General features: G+C 42.7%; 1 protein-coding gene across 1 annotated transcript in view; it reads left to right on the top strand.

Annotated features, from left to right (window-relative positions):
* LOC139715558 (uncharacterized) overlaps nucleotides 1-20550 on the top strand; it is a 46788-nt gene extending 26238 nt beyond the window's left edge. Inside the window, exons 5-19 of the mRNA XM_071627120.1 lie at nucleotides 1162-1492; nucleotides 2849-3114; nucleotides 3649-3833; nucleotides 4863-4950; nucleotides 6791-6996; nucleotides 8637-8885; nucleotides 9728-9953; nucleotides 12701-13706; nucleotides 14143-14287; nucleotides 14959-15100; nucleotides 16201-16275; nucleotides 16935-17105; nucleotides 17670-18939; nucleotides 19490-19568; nucleotides 20454-20550. Coding sequence (XP_071483221.1) covers nucleotides 1162-1492; nucleotides 2849-3114; nucleotides 3649-3833; nucleotides 4863-4950; nucleotides 6791-6996; nucleotides 8637-8885; nucleotides 9728-9953; nucleotides 12701-13706; nucleotides 14143-14287; nucleotides 14959-15100; nucleotides 16201-16275; nucleotides 16935-17105; nucleotides 17670-18939; nucleotides 19490-19568; nucleotides 20454-20550 — 4536 coding nt within the window. The remainder of the gene's footprint in view (nucleotides 1-1161; nucleotides 1493-2848; nucleotides 3115-3648; nucleotides 3834-4862; nucleotides 4951-6790; nucleotides 6997-8636; nucleotides 8886-9727; nucleotides 9954-12700; nucleotides 13707-14142; nucleotides 14288-14958; nucleotides 15101-16200; nucleotides 16276-16934; nucleotides 17106-17669; nucleotides 18940-19489; nucleotides 19569-20453) is intronic.
* The last annotated feature ends 2840 nt before the right edge of the window (nucleotides 20551-23390 follow it).

Raw genomic sequence — 23390 nt, 5'->3', positions numbered from 1 at the left:
ATAATGGTTGATACCATCTGTAAGTGCTTTAGTGCAAGGGTGCAAGGTACATACAAGTACTTGGTATAATTACTGGCTTAATCAATCATGTTTCTGAGCATGCCTCCATGTGTGAATTCTCCCAAAATCATGTCATGTGAAATGGTGAATGGTTTGAGTAAAGCTTGTGCTGTATTTTCCTTCAAACTGTTATGAAGTTTGGTCAGTGATGTATGATTCTATATCCTGAATTCCTCATTCTTTCCTGTGAAGTTGTACTGCACTTTTGAATAGCTCTGTGGTGGGAATAATTTCCTTTAGTGTCAGACAAATGGTCATTTTGACCTTGTATTGAGTTTGTGGTTCTATATATATATTTTGTGTGTGCATGTATATTTATAGGTATGAAGAGACCTTGAATTTTAGGGTGCTTTAAATCAATATTGCCAAAGCTATCCAACAGTGATATCCACATAAGGGTGACTTCATGGATTTACTTAAAAATCAGAGGCTGAAAGTTTTTCTTTTCAGATTTTTTTTCCCCCATCACTGTGTAAGTAGCAGCTCTTGAACATAGAATGTATGATGAGTTGTGGTGAAATGCATTTGCAAATTGTTATACTGAGCTGATTTTAAAGTAAACAAGACCAGATCATCATATCTGTTGTAGCTTATGGTACTCCAGTGATAAGTGTTCTGTATCGTAATGATGCAAAGCATCACTAACACTGGCTCTATGCATTATTTACATGTACTTCTATGAAGGAATCTGGCTTTATTAGCACATTTAAATGAAATAAAGTGATACTATACAGCTCTGTTGTAGACAGTATGAGAAAGATGTGACTCTTTTTAAATTTGATTCTATTGCATAATAATATACTCGTTTATATTAATTACATAGTCCGAGAAATAGACTTTATCCATACAAAGAGCATTGAGTATGATGACTTAGGTTGGTATTGTACATTCTGAATAAATACAGTGTAGTTGATTGGGCTGATGTATTGCATTCTGCTATTTTGATTCAAATTTGAACTGAATTTGAATAGGAACAGGATATTTATGGTATTAATCCTCATCAATAAATCATCATTTAGCAACATAATTCGTAAGACTAAATGTTCACATTATGATACGATAATATGGTGTTTCCTGTTTTTGAATTTGTCCACATCGCAGGAGCTTCTGCTACCACCTACACTCCCACTGTACCCCGGTCTGCAGAATTTTGATGTGACATTTAGTACGTCCCCTGGGGCAGGGGACTCTGTGTCCTCAGTTGTGACCAGCAAGGTGGGAAGTGGGGCTGGGAGTGGGGGAGGAGTAGGAGGAGGAGGCAGTGCTGTTGCAGGAGGCATAGGTGATGGACCGTGCCAGTGCGAGCCGTGCCGGGAGCGGAGGGAGATCGCAGCGGAGCAGGAGCATTCGCGCCAGCAGCTTGGGGAGTGTTGGACAGAGCTGAGTCATTTGGTTCGATGTGTGTACTGGGAGGCCGGTACCTCCCTCACAGGTGAGGAACACATGGCTTCACTTCATTGCATTCCATCCATTGTTCCTATTGCAATTCATGTATGATGATGATTCTAGCTACAAGTGATGGATAGAGCATTGTAGTCCATGCTGTATGGAATTTCTCAATTATGTTATTTGTGTAACAGCCACCAAATATACACGCAGCATAATGAAAGACTGCAGTAAACTACTCCAATCAAGATTTTCAAATGTTTATGGAAAGAATGTTAAGAAAGTTGTGTCAAAACAGAAAGTAGGATGTGGTCATTTTTATACCTTTCTATTTAGTGCTAGGCCTGTGGTAAGAAACTTCTGGTATTTGTTACACAACCTGTGAGAACTGGATGGAACAGCTGTGAAATATCACCTGGATGAGAAAGAGATATTGTTACCCACATCAGACATCTGAGCTGTGGTTTTGCAAAATCGTTTCCCCTTATATTAAGTGCCAGCTGTGAGAAAAAGGCATATTTCTTGTATTCTTCTTTGTACGAAAGCCTAAGGGATTTCCATGTTTTAAAGAGAGAGGGGAATATAGCATCCGGGCACTTGAGCACTGGATGATGAAGGTTTGTGGTTGATGAGAGTTTCGCGACAGGGGCAATTTCTCATATGTTAGCACGTTAAAAAGGAGACAATCACTGCAGCTGTCTTCTGTGTGACTGTGTGCACTGTACACGTATGCATGCCGCGGCTTGCCTAAACTGTGTATGTGTGCATGCATGGTATGGATGCAGCGCAGTGGTGTAGAGCTCGAACTGGGACTGAGTGGAAATATGTTGTATGGAATATGTAAACTGTTAACCTAGCACTAAATTCTAATATTGCTCAAGACGTTGAAAATTGGTAATAATAATGATATGGATGGGCTACATTCGGGGAATACGACATTGCCCTCATAGAATCGTAATATCGTAAATGTTGTATCCCCTCAAGGCCAGCCCATATCATGATATTGCCTTCAAATTCTTTTCATGGTAGGCAGATAAACTGCATTTAAATTTGTGTAACACTTTGAAAAATTGAAGAAAAGGGTTCCTTCTGTATTTTTTGTTTCTTTTTGTTTTTATATATTGTTTTACTACTGTAACATCGCATATTGTTGAAGTGTTCCCATCAAGAGAAGATAGCATACAGAATTAACCAAAACTAAAAAAAAAAAAAAAAAATCTTTAAATTGTGCAATATTCCTCACACTTTTTCAGAGTGTTTACTAATCTCGGTGCATGTTCAGGGGAAACTTACTTGTTACTGAGCCACTCAAGTGGATGAGATGTGGGTGTCTTCATGTCATCATTAATGTGGTGGATGAATTATATATATCTGATATTGGCAACCCAAATCCAATGTGCAGGTGAGGAGAGCACCACCAAGCTGAGTCTTCCACGCATGAAGGAGCTGGTGCACCGGCTGTGCGCCCACGACCCACACCTCCTCTACCTCTGCCTGGAAGCCGAGGTTGAGGACTTCATCAAGGAGATGCGGGAGCGTCTCCTCAAGCAGCTGGAAGGGGGCTTCCGCACCCCGCCCCTGGCCAAGCAGTTCATCACCATGCTCCTGGAGGAGTACGCGGCCCTGTGCTCGGCCGCCCAGACCCTTCTGGCTATTCTCGAAGAACTGGTGAGTGGCATTGAGCTAGCAGTCATATTACGAAGCTCCTATGACCCCATACATGGAAGGGAGGACTGGGATATGGTCAATTAGGTGGTGCACTCATTCACCCATCTCACAGACCCTTGGTTGGAATCTTAGCCAAGCCTACATTCTGTCCAAGGATGCATTATGAACTCCAGCCCTTGTGACCTAGGTGTATGAGTGGATACCTGGGAAACATTTCAGGAAGCAAATGTGCTCTTAGCTTATCAGGTGTAAAGATTTCAGTAGCTTATAACAGGCTATCAGAAATAAAATATCTGACAGAATGCTTCATAAAATGCCTCTCTGGCAGTACTTGGATGATGATAATGGCAAGGATTCATCATTTTCTTTTACAAGGAACCCATTTCTGTTTGAAGTATTTCCTTAGTTTTAGCAAACTAGGGTTAACCCTTTAATATCACAGAACAAAATAAGCCTTGTTTTGGTGTGGTTATGTACAGCATTTGGCTGTGTCTTGCTTCTTGATGTAAATACCATCGTTGTGTACCCTTTCAGGAAAAGGAACACCTGCACAAGTTTAACCTGACATGGCCGCTCCACAACAAGCACCTGTTTCACTCGCTCATCTACATGGAGCCTGGTCTCCATGACAACCTGGGCACGCTCATCAAGCAGCTGAGGGCCGTGGCCAATCAGAAGGAGCCATACTTGGAGGAGAGCTACGCTAGCCTCCTCCAGAGGTGAGTAGAAAAAAGGGGGTCAAGATGGCTCTGAATGATTGCCCAGTGCAGATGTGGAGTAGGGTATGTTTGTGACTTGGCAGGCTCCAAAATGTAGCAAGGTTGGCAGGACATGTTCTGACTATGTAGTGTCATACATGAACTGTGACCGAAGGGTCTTCTTCAAGAATTGTCACTTTTACTCCTACAAGCAAAACTCTGTTGTTTTAAATGTCCCATGGCCCAAGTGTTATCAAACTGGTGTCAATGATAATTTTTTTCCCCCTTCAAAACATAGTATAATTCTATTTGGAATAAGTAATAGATAGTTTTATTTTGGTCAAGAATGCAATGTGAATACGGGTATTGACCGATTCGGGTTCGTTGAGGGCAGCAGACATTTTATGGCACTGGGCGCAGCCATGAGGTGTCTCAGCTGACCCCCCCTGCTCTCCCCCACCCCCCGGGCAACATGTTTATCGCGCACTTGTAACAAAGGTTCGCGCACTAAGCAAGCATTCGCGCACTCAGTACGAGACGCCCATTGGCTAAAGCAACCATGCATCAGTTTTTCATTCTGCGCGCGTGCTAACGTAGGTAGAGGGGTGGGGGAGAGGGGAGGGGGGGGGGGTCGGCTAAGACACCGCGTAATGGCGCTGCCCATTTTAAAAATACACATAGCGCGTCACAGAATCGGTCAATACGCCATATATTTCATGGTGGCCATATTTCTATGAATTTCATGAGTTGTGAGTGATATTCCTGAAATAACAATATGCCAAAATACTGCATCCCTCCAACACAAATATAATGTTTATCATCTCCAATATAGGAAATTGCTTTCTCTCGCTCTTGAAAAAAGAACAATGCCCGTGGTCCATGATTTCCATGAGAGTATATGAAAATCATGATTATGGAAGTCCTAATTCACAAATTTTTATGCTCATGAAGTATATAATGTATTTGGGAAGCTGTAGCAGGATCATGCACTGAATGTGTGTGCTGATGACGGCTCCTCCACTCTCTTCTCTCCGACTTTTCTTGTAATAGGTATCTTCAGTTTGACAATGATATGTCGGTGGTAGGCGTGGTGTGGAGGGACTGCCAGCAGCTCATCGAGGATTATACCGACGAACAGGTGCGCTATCTCAGTTCTTTCACCCCTTTCCCCACATCCTTATTAAAGGGAGGGTATAGTATTGGTGCAGATGAGGATTGAGTTTTTAACTTTTTGTGAGATACTAAGAAAACACTGATGACATGTTAAAGAGCATACATTTATTCTAAGAGGAATTCAAAGATTATTTTATGACAGTTGGTCTTGAAATGGCTTAGATATCCAAAAACAAAGTGAAACAATGGGATCCTAATAAAAGATGGGTCCCACCTTTTATTAGGATCGCTCTTTATGGATATCTCAGGCATTTCAAAACCAATTTTCATCGAATAAACTTTGAATTCCTCTAAGAATTACATGCTCTTTTATATTTCGTAAGAAGTTTCCTCATCTCACAAAAAATTTGGAAACCTGAAGCTCCATCTCAACCAAAACTATACTATCCCTTTCATATGATATGGGAAAGGCTTATCAATATTGGAATTACTCCCTACCGAGAGGGGTAACAGAAACATTCCTTTATCTGTCCGTCCGTCCCACCCAGACGATGGTCTCATGTAGGAAGAAAAAAGCCTATTCAGTGTGTTTTTGTGATACCAGGTCCAGGTATGGTACACATAAAGTTTCTGTGCTAATTGAACATGGTGCACAATCCCTGAAGGTCAAAGATCAAAGGTCACTGAAACTCTGGCTAGAAATTACATTATTCAGCTGCAACTTCAGTTAGGAACTTTCATTGGTAATATGATTTGTTAGAAAAAGGTACAAACATATTACCTACATAGGTTGTTAGGGTTTTAGGTCAAAGCAATGGTTACTGTACTTTCACCACAAGAGGTCATTTCCAGCCATTTTTCAGGTGGAAACGTTTAGTGATAATGTGATTTGGCAGGCAGGGTAGTGAAAAATGAATGATTATTTGCCGTGTAAGTCGCAGTGGTTAAGTCGAAGGCTACTGTACTTTGTTCATTTTTGCATCTTGATGAAAGGCCATACTTTGGTGATATATATGATGAACAAATGAGAATGCAGAGACATTCCGGTTGACTGTACAGCCATTAACTTGCCTCTAGTCAGTGAGAAATCTTTTGATTTCTTCCCCAAACAACATTTACATTCATCTTTATGACAGCTGAATTTATCAACATTGTTGCCTTTCAGTAATCTCTATCCTTATTGTCCTGATATTAGTGGCATTTTGCCATATTTCATAGCTGTCAGCTCTGAAGATAGACATACATCTAGGCAACACATGACATGGGGAAAATATTCGAAAAGAATATTCCATGATTTGCAGATTAAAAGCTACCTCTTGTGGCACTCCTGTTTGAATGAATATTACGTGGATGGGAAAAATCTGAACTTGGACTCAAAATTTTTGACGAGTTTCTTACTTGCATGTACATAGCTGAACTGTATAGTAGAGTGTACCAAAGGGATGATGTCACAATCTTTTGTTTTAGCTTTGGTTGGAACCAGGTGTGAGCATGGTTAGCAGCAATAGTGCTCACAGATATTTGGGCTAGGTTAGATTGTTAAGAACCAGTTCTCATGGCGATGAATTGCTATGACATCACACTTTGGTACTCGCTCAAGGTTCAGGTATTAGCCTATTATTTTAACGTTTGTACTGCCTGCAATGTTGTGTTAGTACGTTGTATGTAGTGTGCCAAATAGGCTATGCATATGTGATATAAATTTTACTCATTGTAGAATGATTTGAGCATGCAAGGGTAGGATATTAAAAGTTTCAGAGGGCTCAGTGCTAGCCATTGAAGAACGGTTTGTCTCTTATATAGGTATGCCTTGCACATTGCTGTAAATTTATGTGATTTTATTTTTTGTGTGTGACTCAAAACAGGAATTGTATAAAGGGAAGGATGCACTGAACCGTTCGTGGGATGTGGGTGTGTCGTCATCCAAATCATGCCCGCTCTTCTCCGATGCCTCCAAGGCTGCAAACAGCAGGAGCATGTTTCACAGTCACTCAGCTCTGATTGGTCACATGGGAAACGGAGGCAGCCCGCACGACGCCACGATGAACCACAAGGGCTCGACCAAGAAAAAGTGAGTTTGCCAGTAGGAAGTGAAATTGAATAGATTGATAGATGTCAGTGTCTACTACTTGGACTCCTTTAGGTTTCGGGGCATAAGATCCTTCAATTTGACACGGTGGTGAAACCTCCTAAGCATTTTGTCTTCAAAGTTTGGTATTTATTAAACCAAAGAAACTATTAAGGTATGTCATTTTAAAACTAAGAAAAAAAAGTATGATAATATATGCCAGGCTGCTATCTTTCCAGTGACAACCAATTTCAACACCATGATACCTATGTAAACTCATCTAGACTGTTTCACAGCCCTCTGAGTTACTGTTACATTCTATGGTGATGGGCCTTGAAAACAGTAATATGTGTTAATCACGGTGCCCAAGTCGTAACTTCTGTGTATCATTGTAGTATCCATTGTAGTTGCCATTTCAGACTCTGAAGAAACAGGCTTTCATACATCCTTGTTCAAAACCAGTCTCAACATTTAAATTAATGAATTCTTGCATCGAGCTGTTTTTATTGCAATTCATTGACCCATTGCCTACATCGATTTAAATCAGCACTGATTAATCAGTGTTTTAGTAGTAGCCATGATGAAAAACTCAAAAGCATACATACTCGGGCTGGATTTGAACCAACAATCTTCTGGTAACTGGACAGGCATCTTATCCATTGGATCGTTGGTTTGAATCGAGCCAAGTATGTATTCCTTTGCTTTTTTATCATGGCTTCTATGAAAACACTGATTAATCGGTGCTTATTTACGCCGATATAGGCTCCTCTCAACAAGTTGTGGGATGTTGGGTCATGTGTACACAGTCAAAGCTACTGTATACGCCAATATTTTCGCGTACAGATATTTTCGCGAATCACGGTATCAGTGGCATTTTCGCGTGTTGTTAAATTCACGATTGATACTAAGTAGTAGTAGTAGGGTCTACTGCCAAGCCCGAGAAACACGTTCAAACACTTGCCAACAAACTCGTAACGTTTTTCCATTTGCATTGTGACTTCCCAAACATGAAAATAGAAAAGACACGGTAGAAGATTTATAAAATGAAACAATTATGGCATTCACAAGTACTCAGTACCTACCAAATGTTGCAACAAATAGATAGACGACAAAGTTTCAGAGCTGCGCTAGCGCTAGCGAAAGTTTTACATGCATCCGATTATACACGGCCCTGTCGCTGTACGTGTACACAAGTGTCGCGCTAGCCGCGCACGGTGTCTGGTCGGGCTAACATGCATCCTGCGCACACGGTGTCGGGTCGGGCTACATGCATCCCTAGGCCTCACCCATAAACCACGTCGAGCCAGTTTTCGTTCGCGTAGGGTAACGTAGCACGGAGATTATTGCACATTTTAATGCATGTTTAGCATCGTGCTGCACTTCCACAATCAGTCGCACCGTAGCGTACGTACTGTAGCGTACGTACTAGTAATACAGTGGAATATAGTATGTGTACGTACTGGCCGGTGTAACAGCCGCGTTCAGGTCCGGCCAGCGTTGGATGCATTTTGTCATCAATTTGTACACAAGGTATGAAGAGGTAATATTTTCGCGTGTCTTTAATTTCGCGATCAGCTCGAAGCACGCGAAAATAACGGCGTATACAGTAACTGTTCTCTCTCTCTCTCTCTCCTTTTAACAAGGTGCCTATGTGATGACTGCAGCCTGAATCGCATAACGTCCAGCCTCTTCACCCCTGACCTCTACGAGGAGATTGGCCTCAAGCGGCTGACCGAGGCGGCTCCCGGCGGTCAGCTGTCGACCCTGGACACATTTTTCCAGTCCATCAATCCCCCCGACCTGTCTTCCACAACCTCCTCCGAGTGCTCCTCTCAGGAGGATAGCGAGGAAGTCATCCCCATCTTCTCTCGGAACGATCTCATCTCGTCGGGGTGAGTCAAGCCATCTCCGATTCTATGGATCCACACATGTAGGGGCCAAAATATGCCAAATCACCCCTATATCAAATGGAGTGTAACGCTTAAGATGAGCTTACTGCTTTTTGCAATGTGCGAGGAAATTACTTTAGGTGTTTTTTTTTTATTAATTCATTTATCGTTATCAATTTTGTGATTGTGTGTTTTTTGTTAGTGGAAATGAAAGAGACCGCATTACACATACAGCGTTTGAAAAAAGAACAGCTGTGAGCAGATAAAGATGTACAATTTGTGTATTCTAAAAACAAGAAATGCTATGCTGTAGAGAGGTTACTGAGTGTCATTCTGATGATAAACTTCATAGTTCATATGTATTCAACGAAATTACGGCGAGTGGCAAATTCTTGGAGATGTATACAACTCGCCATTCTCTTATAGGCATAATTTACCATTTGCAGAAGAAACAAAAATGCAGCATTATTGCTTTAAAATAAATCTAAAATGTGAGTTATGGCTAGAAACAACCACTGTAAAAATTTACATCCGCATAACCGATGATAAGTATTGTTAAATACACAAAATGTGAACAATAGTTATAATAAAAAGTTTCCAGACTATAAACCGTCTACAGTTATGGTTTAGTGAGAAAAATACTGATATCTCCTTATATTTTAGGCTTTATTTCAAAACTTTTGTATGGTAGGATGTTTTGTGACACGACAGACCTACACATATGCATCAAATGTAATATCTTGAACATTTTTTCAGTCACTGCTCCCAAAGGTAACAGGACCTTTAAGGGTGTTGAAAGAGCAGATAAGAGAGTAGTTGTATCACCTTGTTCACTCACGATACAGCTTCTGTTCTCCGCGGAGCGAAGACTCGGATGACTCCGACGACCTCGACTCAGAGTCGTCCCCTTCACCGTCCCACGAGAACGCCTTCGAGGAGGAGGAAGATGACGAGGATGGGGAGAGACGGCATGGCCAGAACCAGTCAAGAGGGAGGGGCAGGCCAGACTGCCGAGCGGCTTCCCCGGGGCAAGTCGGGGAGAGGCAGACTGGTGGTGGGGACTTGAAAAAGGTGAGCCACCAGCCCTGTCCTCCACAATGCTGATCAAAGTTTGCATGCCATGCAAGATAGTTTTGTCATGTATGGAAGAGTTAAAAGACCTGGGGGATGTTTCATAAAGCTGTTCTCAAAGTTACGAATGACTGGTGATCACTTCTGATGTGCTATACTTATCAGAATTTCAATAATTAAGCACAGGAACTGATCACCAGTTGTTCGTAAGTCATTCGTAACTTTAAGAACAGCTTTATGAAACCCCCCAGGTAGAGTAGGGATACCATGGACTGGGAAGGCTAGTTTGACTTGGACATATTCGAGAATCTCCGGAACAACTTGTATACACCTTTTTTACTAATCTCTGTGTATCAATACACACAGCCAAAGAATTGACTGGAGTCGACCATTACAGATGAGCGCATGCTTTGATGCACATATTTGCTGACCGGTGCTATTCTTGGTTTTTAGCTCACCTGAGCCAAAGGCTCAAGTGAGCTATTGCGATCGCCCTTCGTCCGGCGTCCGTCGTGCGTCGTGCGTCGTGCGTCGTCCGTCGTCCGTCGTCCGTCGTCCGTCGTCCGTCGTGCGTCGTCCGTCGTGCGTCGTGCGTAAACTTTTTACATTTTCATCTTCTTCTTGAAAACCCCAAGACCGATTTTCATCAAACTTGGCAGGTAGCATCCCTAGGGGGTTAGGAACTCAATTTGTTAAAATGGGCACCATGCCCCACCCAGGGGGCCCCCAGGGGGGCCCAAACCCCCCAAAATTAAGGAATCTGTAAAAATCTTCTTCTCTAGAACCAGAAGTGATAGAGCTAAGTTAATACTATGAGTTAGTACATTGATGACTGTAGTTTCAAGTTTCTTCATGGCAGAATCAGGGGTGCCCCCCTTGGGACCCAGGGGAGGGGGTGGGGAAGGGTTCTAATGGGGCCTAAATTGTACATTTTCATCGTCTTCTTGAGAACCCCATGACCCATTTTCACCAAACTTGGCAGGTAGCATCCCTAGGGGGTTAGGAAATCAATTTGTGAAAATGGGCACCATGCCCCACCCAGGGGGCCCCCAGGGGGCCCAAACCCCCCAAAATTAAGGAATATCCGCACAAATCTTCTTCTCTAGAACCAGAAGTGATAGAGCTAAGTTAATACTATGAGTTAGTACATTGATGACTGTAGTTTCAAGTTTGTTCATGGCAGAATCAGGGGTGCCCCCCTTGGGACCCAGGGGAGGGAGGGGGTGAGGAGGGGTCCTAATGGGGCCTAAATTGTACATTTTTATCTTCTTCTTGAGAACCCCATGACCTATTTTCACCAAACTTGGCAGGTAGCATCCCTAGGGGGTTAGGATCTTAATTTGTTAAAATGGGCACCATGCCCCACCCAGGGGGCCCCCAGGGGTCCCAAATCCCCCAAATGAAGGAATCTTTATAAATCTTCTCTAGAATCAGAAGTTATATATAGAGCTGAGATAATACTATGAGTGAGTACATTAATGACTGTAGTTTCAAGTTTGTTCATAGGAGATCCAGGGGTGCCCCTCTTGGGTAGGGGGGGGGGGGGGTGGTGGTTGGAAAGGTCCAAATGGGGGCCTGAATTGTACATTTTCATCTTCTTCCTGAAAACCTCATGATGGATTTTTGTCAAACTTGGCAGGTAGCATCCCTAGGGGGTCAGGATCTCAATTTATCAAAATGGGCACCATGCCCCACCCAGAGGGCCCCAGGGGGCCCCCAATCCCCCCAAATTAAGGAATCTTAAAAAAATTGGGCCCTTATTGTACATTTTCATCTTCTACTTGAGAATGCCTGGTCAAATTTTGGTAGAGCTGTGAATAATTTAGATTAGTGACTGCGTGAAAGGTGAACTTGCGATACTCAGGTGAGCGCTAGACCCGCGGGTCTCTTGTTTAATGTACCCTGGTGGGCAGTGAATGAAATGGGCCACCCATGAATCCCCATGCTACCAGGCCTTTAATGCCGCTTTTCATTCAAAATTTGTGATAAATTTTTGTGTGGGGACCAGTGCGTCTCTGCATATCAAGCTTTTGATTGTCACTTTTTTCTGCCAGAGAATTTCTCTCGATGCAACTCCAGAATTCTTGACCAAGTGAGGCAATCTCAAGCAGATGTTTGAAGATGAGAAATATGATTATTCTGTAGTTGTGGCACAATCTGAGGAATTTTTATGTCCGAGAAGATTAACTTGTGGTCCCCAACACAATTACAGAATGCATTAAGCCGCCCAGTTGGGATTTCAGTGAGTTTTAAAAATTGTATACTTTTGGAAATAATCATCACAGATTCATCATGTTCATGATCATGTTAATGGAAATGCATAATCTTGGTCTCTCTAGAGTGACTGTAATTTTGACCAATGAAGGCATGAAATGTAGCTGATGATTATTACAAATCCACATTGTGTCTCTGTACCCTTTCCAAAATGAGTATCACTACATATTTAGAACTTAAATATTCAGGTAACCAGTCAATACAAATCTGTCTTCGCATTTACAAATCTATCTTAAAAAGTTTCCATATCAGTGAAAAGATGTTTTCTTGTTGATCATTCATGCAAGAGGTTGTTAATACTTCCTGCAGTGAAACCTGTGCAAGGGTGTGTTTTTATGCCAGCCAAAGGATTTCTCACATCTGTAGATAAACCTCTCAATTTCAAAGAAATGTATTGTTGAATACAGCAAGGCCATATTTGTTTTAACTTCAGGGGTTTTGACTGCTATTATTTGCTGGGTTTCTTTGTGCAGGACTCTTACATTTCCAATAGTCGACCCTGTGAGTGTCACGCCTGTACTGCCAACCTCAGTTCTCATCTCCCTGCTACTACCACAATGACGGCCAACATTGGGGACAAGAATACCCTGCCCAACAAGCCCTCGTACCTCTTCTATCCAAACCTCCCAAACCACCAACCACTAGACCTCAGTCATCACGGCATCACTGCCAAACACCCTCTCATCCACCCACACCTCTATAACATGGCTTCCCAGAAGCCCACCAAGATTCCCAACCACTCCCAGCAAGCATTCCAGCTCAACCTGGATACCACGGACGGCCTCCAGGCCTACAGTGACTGGAACAGTGCCTACGAGAGTGCGAAGATGGTTCTGCACTCCCACTCACACTCCCATGCCCACTACAGCCATGAGGATGCGCCTGACCTCGTCCAGAGTGTCAAGGCCACACTCCAGTCCAAGCAAGCATCAGTACACCAGGCACATCACGAGGCGGAGAGCAAGGCAACTAAGGAGGAGAAGGGCAGGAAGCATGGTCACGACTCCAGTGGAGTGATGGGCAGCATCTCTTCGCTACCCCTCAGCGAGTGGACGAAGCAGCACCGGCTGCCACACGGCCAACAACTGCACAACGACGGCATCGGGAAAGGGAAGATCCTTGGGCAGGCGCAGGAGCTATGTGCCAAGCACAATCTCCCCACAGTACCCAAGATACCAAACAACAACCGGTTCTTCCCACCCTTACTGCAGGAGGCTGATGCGATAGCTGCAGGCTCACTCACTTCCGAGGCGCTGGCGCAGCAGTTCAGCCAGGGTGTACTGACCCAGCAGGGGTTGGTGACGCCCAACATGTTGGCAGCTCCGGGGGCGGGGCTGCAGCTGCAGAATGCTGGCATTCATATGGCTGATGTACACCACCTCCAACAGCAGCAGCAACAGGCACCCAGTGGGGGAAAGAAGAAGAAGAGTCCGAGTGGGGAAGAAGCACTCCCTGCGGAGCCAGTCATCAGGGTACCTGGTGAGTTCATGTCCTGCATCTTTTACAAGGTTATACTGCAACCAGAATGGATGTTTAATTGTTGGGAAACAGCAACAACTACAGGATAGGTTACTTTAAAACCAGAAATGTTAGCGTGCATTTTAATTTCGCGAGAGCCAAGATTCGTAAAATTGAATTACACGCAAACGTTCTTGTCTACACTATATGCATTGAATGCCTGTGGCAATTCGAGAAAATTTCATGCTGCGAAAAAGCCACCGGCTCCTATTCGCAAACATTTCATGACACGAAATATCTTGCTTTACAGTATTTGCCCAGAATACAAACTGCAGTCTTCTGTCAACAGCTGTCCATTTTCATGTGCACAATGTCTGTTGCTGAACATGAGACGACTTAGCATGAATGATCTGCAAACATTTTTACTGATGTTTGTTGGTTCTTTGATGTCATGCAGATTACCTGAGCGAGCAGCAGCTTCAGCCGTGTTCCCACCACAACCCCATCTCTCACTCCTCCAGCATACTGGGCTCGGGTGCAGGGTTATGTAATAGCTCCATGCAGACCGCCAACAGCACCCCAACCTCGGCTAGTGTGTGCAGGTAAGGCATTCTCCCCACTGTCTCCTGCCCACATCCAAAAGAAATTTGTGTTTGATGTTACTAAAAACTTTCTGTAGAGATCTTTGTTCAAATAAATGTCTATAAGAGTGGGATGGTCCATAAGTATTTCATGATTGTCGCCTGCAAATTGTGATGATGATATATTGCTTGAGCACAGAAGTGGAAGAAGGAAGATTCTCCTGCATCAAAATAAATTAGTTTCCTGAAGTGCAGATTCTTCTGTTATTACCAGAATAGTCAGTTTACTATCAACAATTTTCAGACAAGTAATTTCATTTGCAAAAATGACCAGAGCTCAATGTAATTGGATTAAAACTGTCTGCTCAAGTTTTGTGGTTTGCATGTTTTTCAGAGCAGAACTCTTGATAGTCACACGTCAGGTTTGGCCAGCAGGGAGGATTCTTATTTTTTCTCCAAAGCTATGTATATTAGTCAGAATAAAATTGTCATATTCTGTTCAATCAGAAAATAGTTACTTTTGTGTTTTTCTATGTTAAGGTAGAGAGTGCTTAAGCAGACCTTGTTGGGCAAACCTCTGTAGAACTGATGATGTATCTCACTGGGCTTTCATGGGCTGCCCAAGGATTTGACGCAATGAACCCAGATTAAAATATCTTGATCCCGTCCTTCGTGCTCTTTCCCACCCACAGCAGTGAGCCAGACTACGAGACTCCAAACTACACCCAGGAGGAGGACATCCACGATGACAAAGACTCCAACGCCTCCAGCACCACCAGAGAACGAGAGTCCAAGCACTGCGAATGCTGCTACTGTGAATTCTTCGGGCAAGGGGTAGGTTGCGTCTTTGGTCATTGCCCACTATCAATTGTTCTAACGAAGTAAAAATGGTGTGAGGCAATTGTATTGATAAATTATCTGGCCATCCTTGTGTGTGCCCATTGGCAAACCATGAGTGATACCAGACTCTTCAGTTGTAGCTGTCCCTTTTTGTTACGGTGGTGGTGAGGGAGTGGGATGGGGACGGTGAGGTGTAGGGACGAGAGTAGTAATGAAAGTAAAGTGGCGTGGATGACTCTGCACCCTTCTTGTCCTCAAACAACTGTGCAATATTCTGAACTCGGCTGGTGTATGTTGTCATATCTTTCTCAAAGCTTACCAGACCTGTGTAAATGTGTCATCAGAATCAAGTGGCTCACTGGCATGCTTCTTGACTCCGCCATTCTTCAATGTATTGTCACCAAATTGTCCCCAAAGTCGAATGTTTGAGTTAGTGGCTATTCAACTTCACTGCATAAATTTCCATTTAATCCAAGATGGAAATCACATTGCACAGCTATGTGTCTCACCCAGCGTTAGTGTCTGTGTGTTACTTGTCGGTTGCGTCATATTTCCGGCAACATGGCTCAACCTACTGTAGTGGTCCCGTACAGGGAAGTCTTACACAGATATCAACGGAGAGAAAGAAATTTGTGGCTTACTGGAAAACTGGAAACATTTGCCGAATGAAACGATTTTGAGCCGACGGCCTTTTTCATGGAATGAAACTTTTGCAAATTGCCACTGGCATTCAATGCATTATGTAGGAAAAACCTTTCACATGCATTTTACTTTTACGAATTTACTTTTACGAATCTTTCTTTGCAAAATTGGCAAGAGTTTCACGCATGCAAAATTTCTGGTTTTACAATATATCATCGGAAGCCCACTTGTCGGTGCAATTTTTAGTGTCATAAAACAGACAGGCATTGGAATAAAACAGTGTTTCCTGTTAGAAATGAGCCATGTCACGTATACCTTCTTTTAAGAAATGATAATTAGCACATCAAATAACTTAATGTAATGTAATTTGGGAAGATCTGGGTAGATGTATGTTATTCAGTTTATCAGAGAGTTGTTACTAACACATCCTTTAATGCTCTACCCTCTTGCAGCCCCAACCTGCACCAACGAGTCGGAACTACACTGAAATCAGGGACAGACTCCGGCTGAGGCTGAGGGAGAGAAAGGTAAATGAGTCATGGGAGTGATGCACTGAAGTCTAGGGAGCTCTCGGAGGCACCATCTCATGGATAATTTGTACTGCGTGATGCCACGTGCCAACTACAAATTTTGCGTTCAATAACCATGGGTTCTGAATTGACACAAGTCTTTGACTCCTTGAGTGTCCATGTGAGAAGTAATAGAAATTTCGATCATGAGGGCAGTTCTCAATGGAAGTGCAATGTGCATTCACAAGCAGAGTAGAGATTGAAGAGCCTTTAAGATTTTACTGATAGAATCCAATGTCACCTTAGCTCACAGCTCACAGCATATTGTTCAAGAGCAGCCCATCAGATGTGTGGAAGTGTTTCTCCTTTTAAAGCTCCATGCATCAACTCATCAAGGGCTCGATTGATATTCTTCACAGGGCTTCAATATCTATTCAATATGTAGGTTTCTTGTAGTACTGATGCCCAAACAGGAAAGGACAACTTCTAAGTATATATGTCTTGACTCCATTTGTATACAGATTAGAATTATGATATCTATATACACTGTATATTTATATGATTATCTTCTGTGGTAAAGATGGGTTAACAGCCAGACATTAAATTCTTGGAAGATTGTTCTGAAATACAAAGGTACAGATGTTAAGTCATACTTTCTCACCAATTTCTCCACATAGCAACCCAAGGACCATTCACCCTCTCACGAACCCGTCAGGCCTCCACCAGCCACGGAACTGCTGCAGAACGACGACCGCACTGTGGAGGATTTGCTCTCGTTCATTGAGGGCGCCAAAAAGAGCAAGAGTAACTCTAAGGCGGCCAAGCGGCAGAGGCAGAGACAGAGAAAGGTGAGTTACAGGAGACCATGGACAAATACCCATTTAGTATGGAATTCTACTTAATATCATGAGACGAGTCTTACAGTTTTCACATGCGCATACATCAGGAAGAGTGTCGTGTTGATATAGAGACTTTGTGAGTGTCATGGAATTCTGCGCTGACCACTCTCCACTGGTTATACTGCCAATGTAACGATGTACATCTGGAATGACTTAATGTGCCAGGGTGATTGGGATAAACCTGTTTTGCCTTTTGTTCTAACATGTATGCGTATGGGATGCACCACATCACCATGCTGTTTGATGGGTGTGAAGTGGGAATGTGTGTGTATTGTGTTCATTTCCTGTCTGAGGTGTGGAGTGTTTTGCACCCTAAAAGAGGGAATGGCATGATAATGTACAACATGCTCAGCTACACTTGATTGATTAGACGTGATTGATAAGACTTGATTAATATTTAAGCACTTGCCCAATTTGATTCCCTGAATAACTTGCATGAAAAATACATGTACATTACATCATGCGATATGAACTCTCATGTCTGTAAATTTTAAATGTCTCTCTTTGTCACAGGCTGAGGAGAAAGCTAAGCATGTGCCCGACAATGGTCACAAAAACCCAGTCCATGTTCCAGTGTCTCTCCACCACCATCACCACCATCACCATCACCACCATGTAGAGGTGACGAGAGAGAAGCAGCTGGATGCTGTACGTCACAACACCAACTGCAAACTACAGCAGCAGCAGCAGCAACAACAGACAGAGGCACCATCACCACTTCCGCAACACCAAGCAGCGAAGCAGGCTGCACCTCACCAACCTGTGGTAGCATCTCTCCACCAGCCTACAGCCTCGTCATCTACCACACCAACCACATCCTCGGCATTGCCAAGACCATCAGCTGCATCCTCCAAGACCAAACCAGCCCCATCTGCACCATCACTGGAAAGTCAGGGTAAAGCCAAAACAGACAATTCCAAGAAAAAAGTGAAAGGTACAGGTTTGACCGCGCCCCAGTCGTCGAGCGACGCCGGCACGCCCTCAAATGCAGGCACGAGGAATTTGGAGAGCAAGTCCAAAGGAAAGCAGAATGGGGCAGGAAAGCAAGGACCGTCGTTAGTCCAGGCGGTTGATTTATCGATGGCTGTGGACCGGGCGAAGGAGGAGCAGGAAAGGATCCAGAACCAAGAGTGCATCAAGTCCCAAGTGAGGCGCGAGAGGAGCAACGGAACCAAACAAGTGGGGCAACAGGAGCCACCCAAGCCCCTGGCACAGCCCCAGCAGCAGAAGCAGCAGCAGGCACAGAGGGAGAAGGGTGACAAGTCCACCAAAGTAGAGGAGAGCAGCGCGTGGAAGACTGTTGCTGCCCAGGAAAAGCGTCTCAATGGCAGTGCTGGCGACAATCACCGTTCCAACGTTGTCAGCACTAAGAACAGTAATGGTAAAAACAAGCAGAATGGCATCGGCGTTGCCAGGAGTGATGACCCTCAACAGAGGAAGGCCAACGCCGTCAAATCTCTGCAGGGACAAGGTTCCCAGAATGGCACAAACATGCACAACCATAAGACGGGACATGCCACCGTTGCCAAGAGGGCGAGCACTGGCTCCCTGTCAAACACCACCAGGGAGCAGGTGCAGCAGAAGGGGGATGCAATACAGGCAAAGTCCGCGGGCAAGAAACTTGAAAATAACCATCACACCAAGCTGGACGTGCAGCCTTCACAGAATGGAAGCAGCCAGGAACCACTGACCAATGGGACTGCTGTATCCAATGGCAACGGCACCACTAGCAAGAGGAGGAAGAAGAAGAAGAACTCCTCTGACAACCCCAATGCATCCATCGGTGAGTATTCATCTCATCTCAAAATACAGGAAAGGCAAAATGAAATCATCAGCAGGTTAAGAGCACTAGAATCCTTAATCTTGACTTCTCTGTCTTAGAAGGTCATGACAGACCTGAATATTCTTCAGTTAGAATCCAATGAAGACACTAGTAATATTGACTTTAGACAAGCATGTTTAGTCTTTCATATGAACCCTGAATGGGTGGGATACCTCAAACTTTCTGTGGCTGTAAGAATTCATTGTAAAGGAATTGTTTTAGTGACTTAATTGTATATCGTATGACCTTGGCGTTGTTTGACAACCGGGCAGGCAGTCATATTTTCTGTCTTGTTGAAATATATGCTACCCCAGGTGTTCAGACTTCTAAGGGTTAAATTCTCACATGCCAAGCTCTCAAAAAATGTCTAGAGATAGAAGCAAATTGTTATGATATGGTAGTTCTGAACCAGAAGGGAATAAAACCCTGCATGAAATCTGTGAATGTTGCACGCTTCCGCCTCTCAACCCAGATGTAATTTAACAAGCGTTTGTGCCTCTTCTTTCAACAGATGAGATCTTTCTCCCAAAAGAGAATGTGGACATGAACGAAATGGATGAGACAGAGAGAGAATTGGAGGCATTCAAGAGGTGAGAATTCTCAGAATTCCTAAATAATGTTTGCCCAAGCAATAAAGCAAGTCTCTCAAAAACCTAGAACATTTTCTTGCAAATTTAGCCAACCTGTTTGCCAGTTTTCTGAGTAACAAATTGATCTGGACCCTGTCTTTTACGTGAGCATTTGCTTTGTGGAAGTATTCAATTATGAAGACATCCTACACGAGAGCTGCCAAGTCTGTATGATCATACAGGAGGCTTCCTGAAAAGACAAAAACAAAAGAGACAATCTCTTTACATTTTGACAAAGATCACAAAGTCTCCCCGACTTCAGAGGTATTTTTAATATACTTCTTGTAACACAGAAGTGTCTCCCTGGTTGCATCTCTGAATCTCACTCAATTTGATGTGTGAATAGAGGCCGTCGTGCTTAATGAGGCCGACTGTCACTGGATGCTGAAAGATTTTGTCCCAAAGTCATATCAGATCAAGATGTGGAAAGTTCTGTGGATATGTGCCAGATTTTTTTTTTTTTTTTTTTTTTTTTTGAATACACTGAATAAACTTAGCATTCATGCCAGGAAATGATTTGGAGGCTGGCCATATTGAATTTCAAGTGTGGAAGTTATTCCTTGGATGATTTTGAACTATTTTAGCATATTGTTTACACTTTACAAAATGCCACAATACAACCCCGCTTGCTCCCTCTGCAAGAGTCAGTTTCATTAACTATGAGGATGAAAACATTCCAGGGCAGTAACGAGTCAGCAAGTATCTCATTTCTTGTGCTCTGCTGAAGCAGTCTTCATAGATCAAAAAGGTTATGTTGTGAGCAATCTGTGTGTGATGGAGAGAACCAAAGTAAGGAAGATGTTCACTTTTTTTTTCATCTCTCTTTCTTCATTCTTTCTCTATCAGATTCTGCCTGGCCTCCACTCCCCAGCAGCACAAAGAGAAGGTGGTCTTCAATGTCAAGGACCTAGCGCTGAAGAAGAGCAGCCTACAGGCCCACTGAGCCCAGCCCCCGAGTGTTACCATTCCACGTCCACCGTGACACAAAGAACTCTAAACTCCCGTAACATACACAACACTTGCATATGATTTGGGTTCTTATCTGATTAGATGTGACTTGTGTCTGCTCATACAAATCGAAAGATTACAGGCCTCAAGAAATTAATACAAAGCTGCCTAATTGCCTGGATGTTGCTATCAACAGTGTTAGAAGTCTGAATAGGATGTTTATCACTGTCAAGATGAATGTAAGCACTGTTTGTCTCTATGAATTACTTGCGCATGGCCAAAGAGATTAGTTTGCAATGACATTTAAAATTGAGGATCAACACCAAAAACTTGACAATAGTGCAGTTATACACTTTTGGTGGAGCACTTTGGTGAATTACTGTGGTAATTGTAAGTGTAACATGAATTTTGTGATAAAAAGAGTTTCACGGAAGGGAACTTTAAGGATTTTTCAACAGGTAACCTTCAGTCTCCTAGCTTGCAAGTCAGATAGACATGTCCCATAACAATCACAGTCCAGAAGATTGCAAATGGGTGTGCCCTGTGTTTGTGTTGTGTGAAGGCACAAAAAAAAAAAAAAAATATTGCAGAGATGAAGATGTTACCAACAGACAAAGCCTGCAATGATACGTGGAATTGATGATGATGAGTTGATGTCATGACAGGGTAGGAATGGAGAAACAGTAAAGTATGAGAGGATGCGTGTGGGAATGATGGCAGTTTCACTGAAAGGAAGAAGAACTGAAAGGAAGAAGAATTAAAAGGAATGAAATCACCGGCAAGGACAAATCTTGATTCTCACACTCACAAGACCAGGTTTGAGTGCTCAATGGGACTTCGTATTTGCAGTAGGGAAAATTGATGTTCCATTTGAATGTTAAGTGTATGTGAATACACATGTGCACTGAACTTTGTGACAACTGGATTTCTTTTTTTATTTCTTCCTTTTATCTCCCTTTACGTAACAGTGCTTGAAGCCAATGCATTCAAGTTGTGCTTTGATTGAATACTTGTACCTTTTTTTTTTTTGGAGGGGGGGGGGCTAAAAAAAATGGAGGGAAGTTTGGAAGAACTCAAACCATTGGTAAGCAGAGCTTGTGAATGTTGCCAAGGTGTGGTGTGCTGCCTGTTAGGTGAAAAAAAGAATATACTGCAGATAGCATCTCATGTGGTGTGGCATCTGGAACTTGGGCTGCACTAAACCATATAGTGATGTATGCAACAGCTTGAAGTAATTTTACAGTTACTGGTTACAAAACGCAGTACACGGCTGCTTGCATTGTCGTATGGGGTGATAGACCTTTCTTTGTTACTGCTTTCCAAATATCTGATCAACCCACTTTTACTGTCAAAGAAATAGCGCAGAAAAAGAATAGATGACCAGGAGCAATTCATTGACTTGAAGATTTAGATCGGCAAGGCTTCTCCGAGAAGAGTGCAAGGTAAATGTCTATAACCTCCCGAGATTTACAATAAACAGAAAGGACTTCATGGAAGAAAAGTGATGGATTTGTGTTGGACTGTACAGTTTGATCCGTGATGTGAGGTTGTCTTTTGCAAAGATGGCAGTGTGTGTTTGCGGGATGTATGCAACTTTATTCATGCGGGCTCGATTTTGAATTTGAAGTTTTCGCAGTGGCTTACAATCTGGCATCACTCAGTAATGAGGACTGAGGAATTCGTTTGGTATTTATTATTTTTTACATGAAAAGCGCATGATTTTTTTGAGAATTTAAATATGTGACGAGAGTAAAGTAATGGAAGAAAAAAAAAAACCCTTAACTTTGGAAGCAACTTTTAAAAACAGTTATTCTTATTTTGTGAAGTGGGGTGGATTTTAAAAGGAAATGTTCGAAAAGAAGAAAAAGTATAAAATGTTTGCATCTTATTATTTAATGAAAAATTTGAACATGTAGAGTATGAAAGCAATGATTGCATTGTGTTGGAGTACTTCAGAAGTGTTATGGTGGGACTTGTCGTTTTCTGACAGCTGTCATTTTGTGCTATGCAGGAAGTTGGAAGAGAACGGAGGATTGTTACCAGTGGCATGGAAAATTTTGCCATTTTGGGTGTGGTCGAAGTGTGTTAACATTTATATATTTTTCTGTTACTTGTTGCGTGAAGAAAATGCAAGGACTGTATCTGTGAAGCGACGGAAATGCGGATCCCGTTGGTTCTCCTGGATCATAGCAAGGTCAGGGAATCGCCGAGACGAGTTCTGCTCCAAGTTTTCTTCTGTCCCTCGATAAATTTGTAGTGTGGTTTAGAAAATACAGGAACTGAAAGGAAAAAGGAAAAAAAATGCGTTTATTACTGATGCGGAAAAAATTCCAGTGCATATTAGCCATTTTCATGATATGTAAACAAATGCTAACAAAAAATAAAACATTGATATTGCAATGATGATCCACATTGTTTCTCTGACTCTTTGTTTTTATGCCTCCGCCACGAAGTGTCACCAGAGGCATTATTTGCCAAATGTTTCTCGGACTCTTTGTGTTTTGCCAGAGAAATCAGTGGTGTGCTGAGGAGAACATGAATTCAGATATCTTGCTGCTCAAGAGAGGAGAGAATACAGTGAGACACCAATAATCCCATACCTTCATACATATTTGGATGTGAAATATATATGTACAGTGCACTCCCGTTACAACGAACACGGTTATAACGAAATTTCGTTATAACGAAGTAAATCTTCTGGTCCCAAAATTATCACCATTAAAGTCTATGGTACAAAATTCGCTTATAACGAACACGGTTATAGCGAAATTTCCGTTATAACGAAGTCTTTTCCGAGCGCCACAGACAAAGAAAAACAAAAGAAATGTGCTCCGT

Source organism: Diadema antillarum, unplaced genomic scaffold, assembly GCF_040938485.1.
Source record: "Diadema antillarum isolate AM-2024a unplaced genomic scaffold, OU_Dant_1.0 scf00000050, whole genome shotgun sequence".
Lineage (NCBI taxonomy): Eukaryota > Metazoa > Echinodermata > Echinoidea > Diadematoida > Diadematidae > Diadema > Diadema antillarum.
Note: the sequence above shows the minus strand (reverse complement) of the source record. Positions and strands in the feature narration are given on the sequence as shown.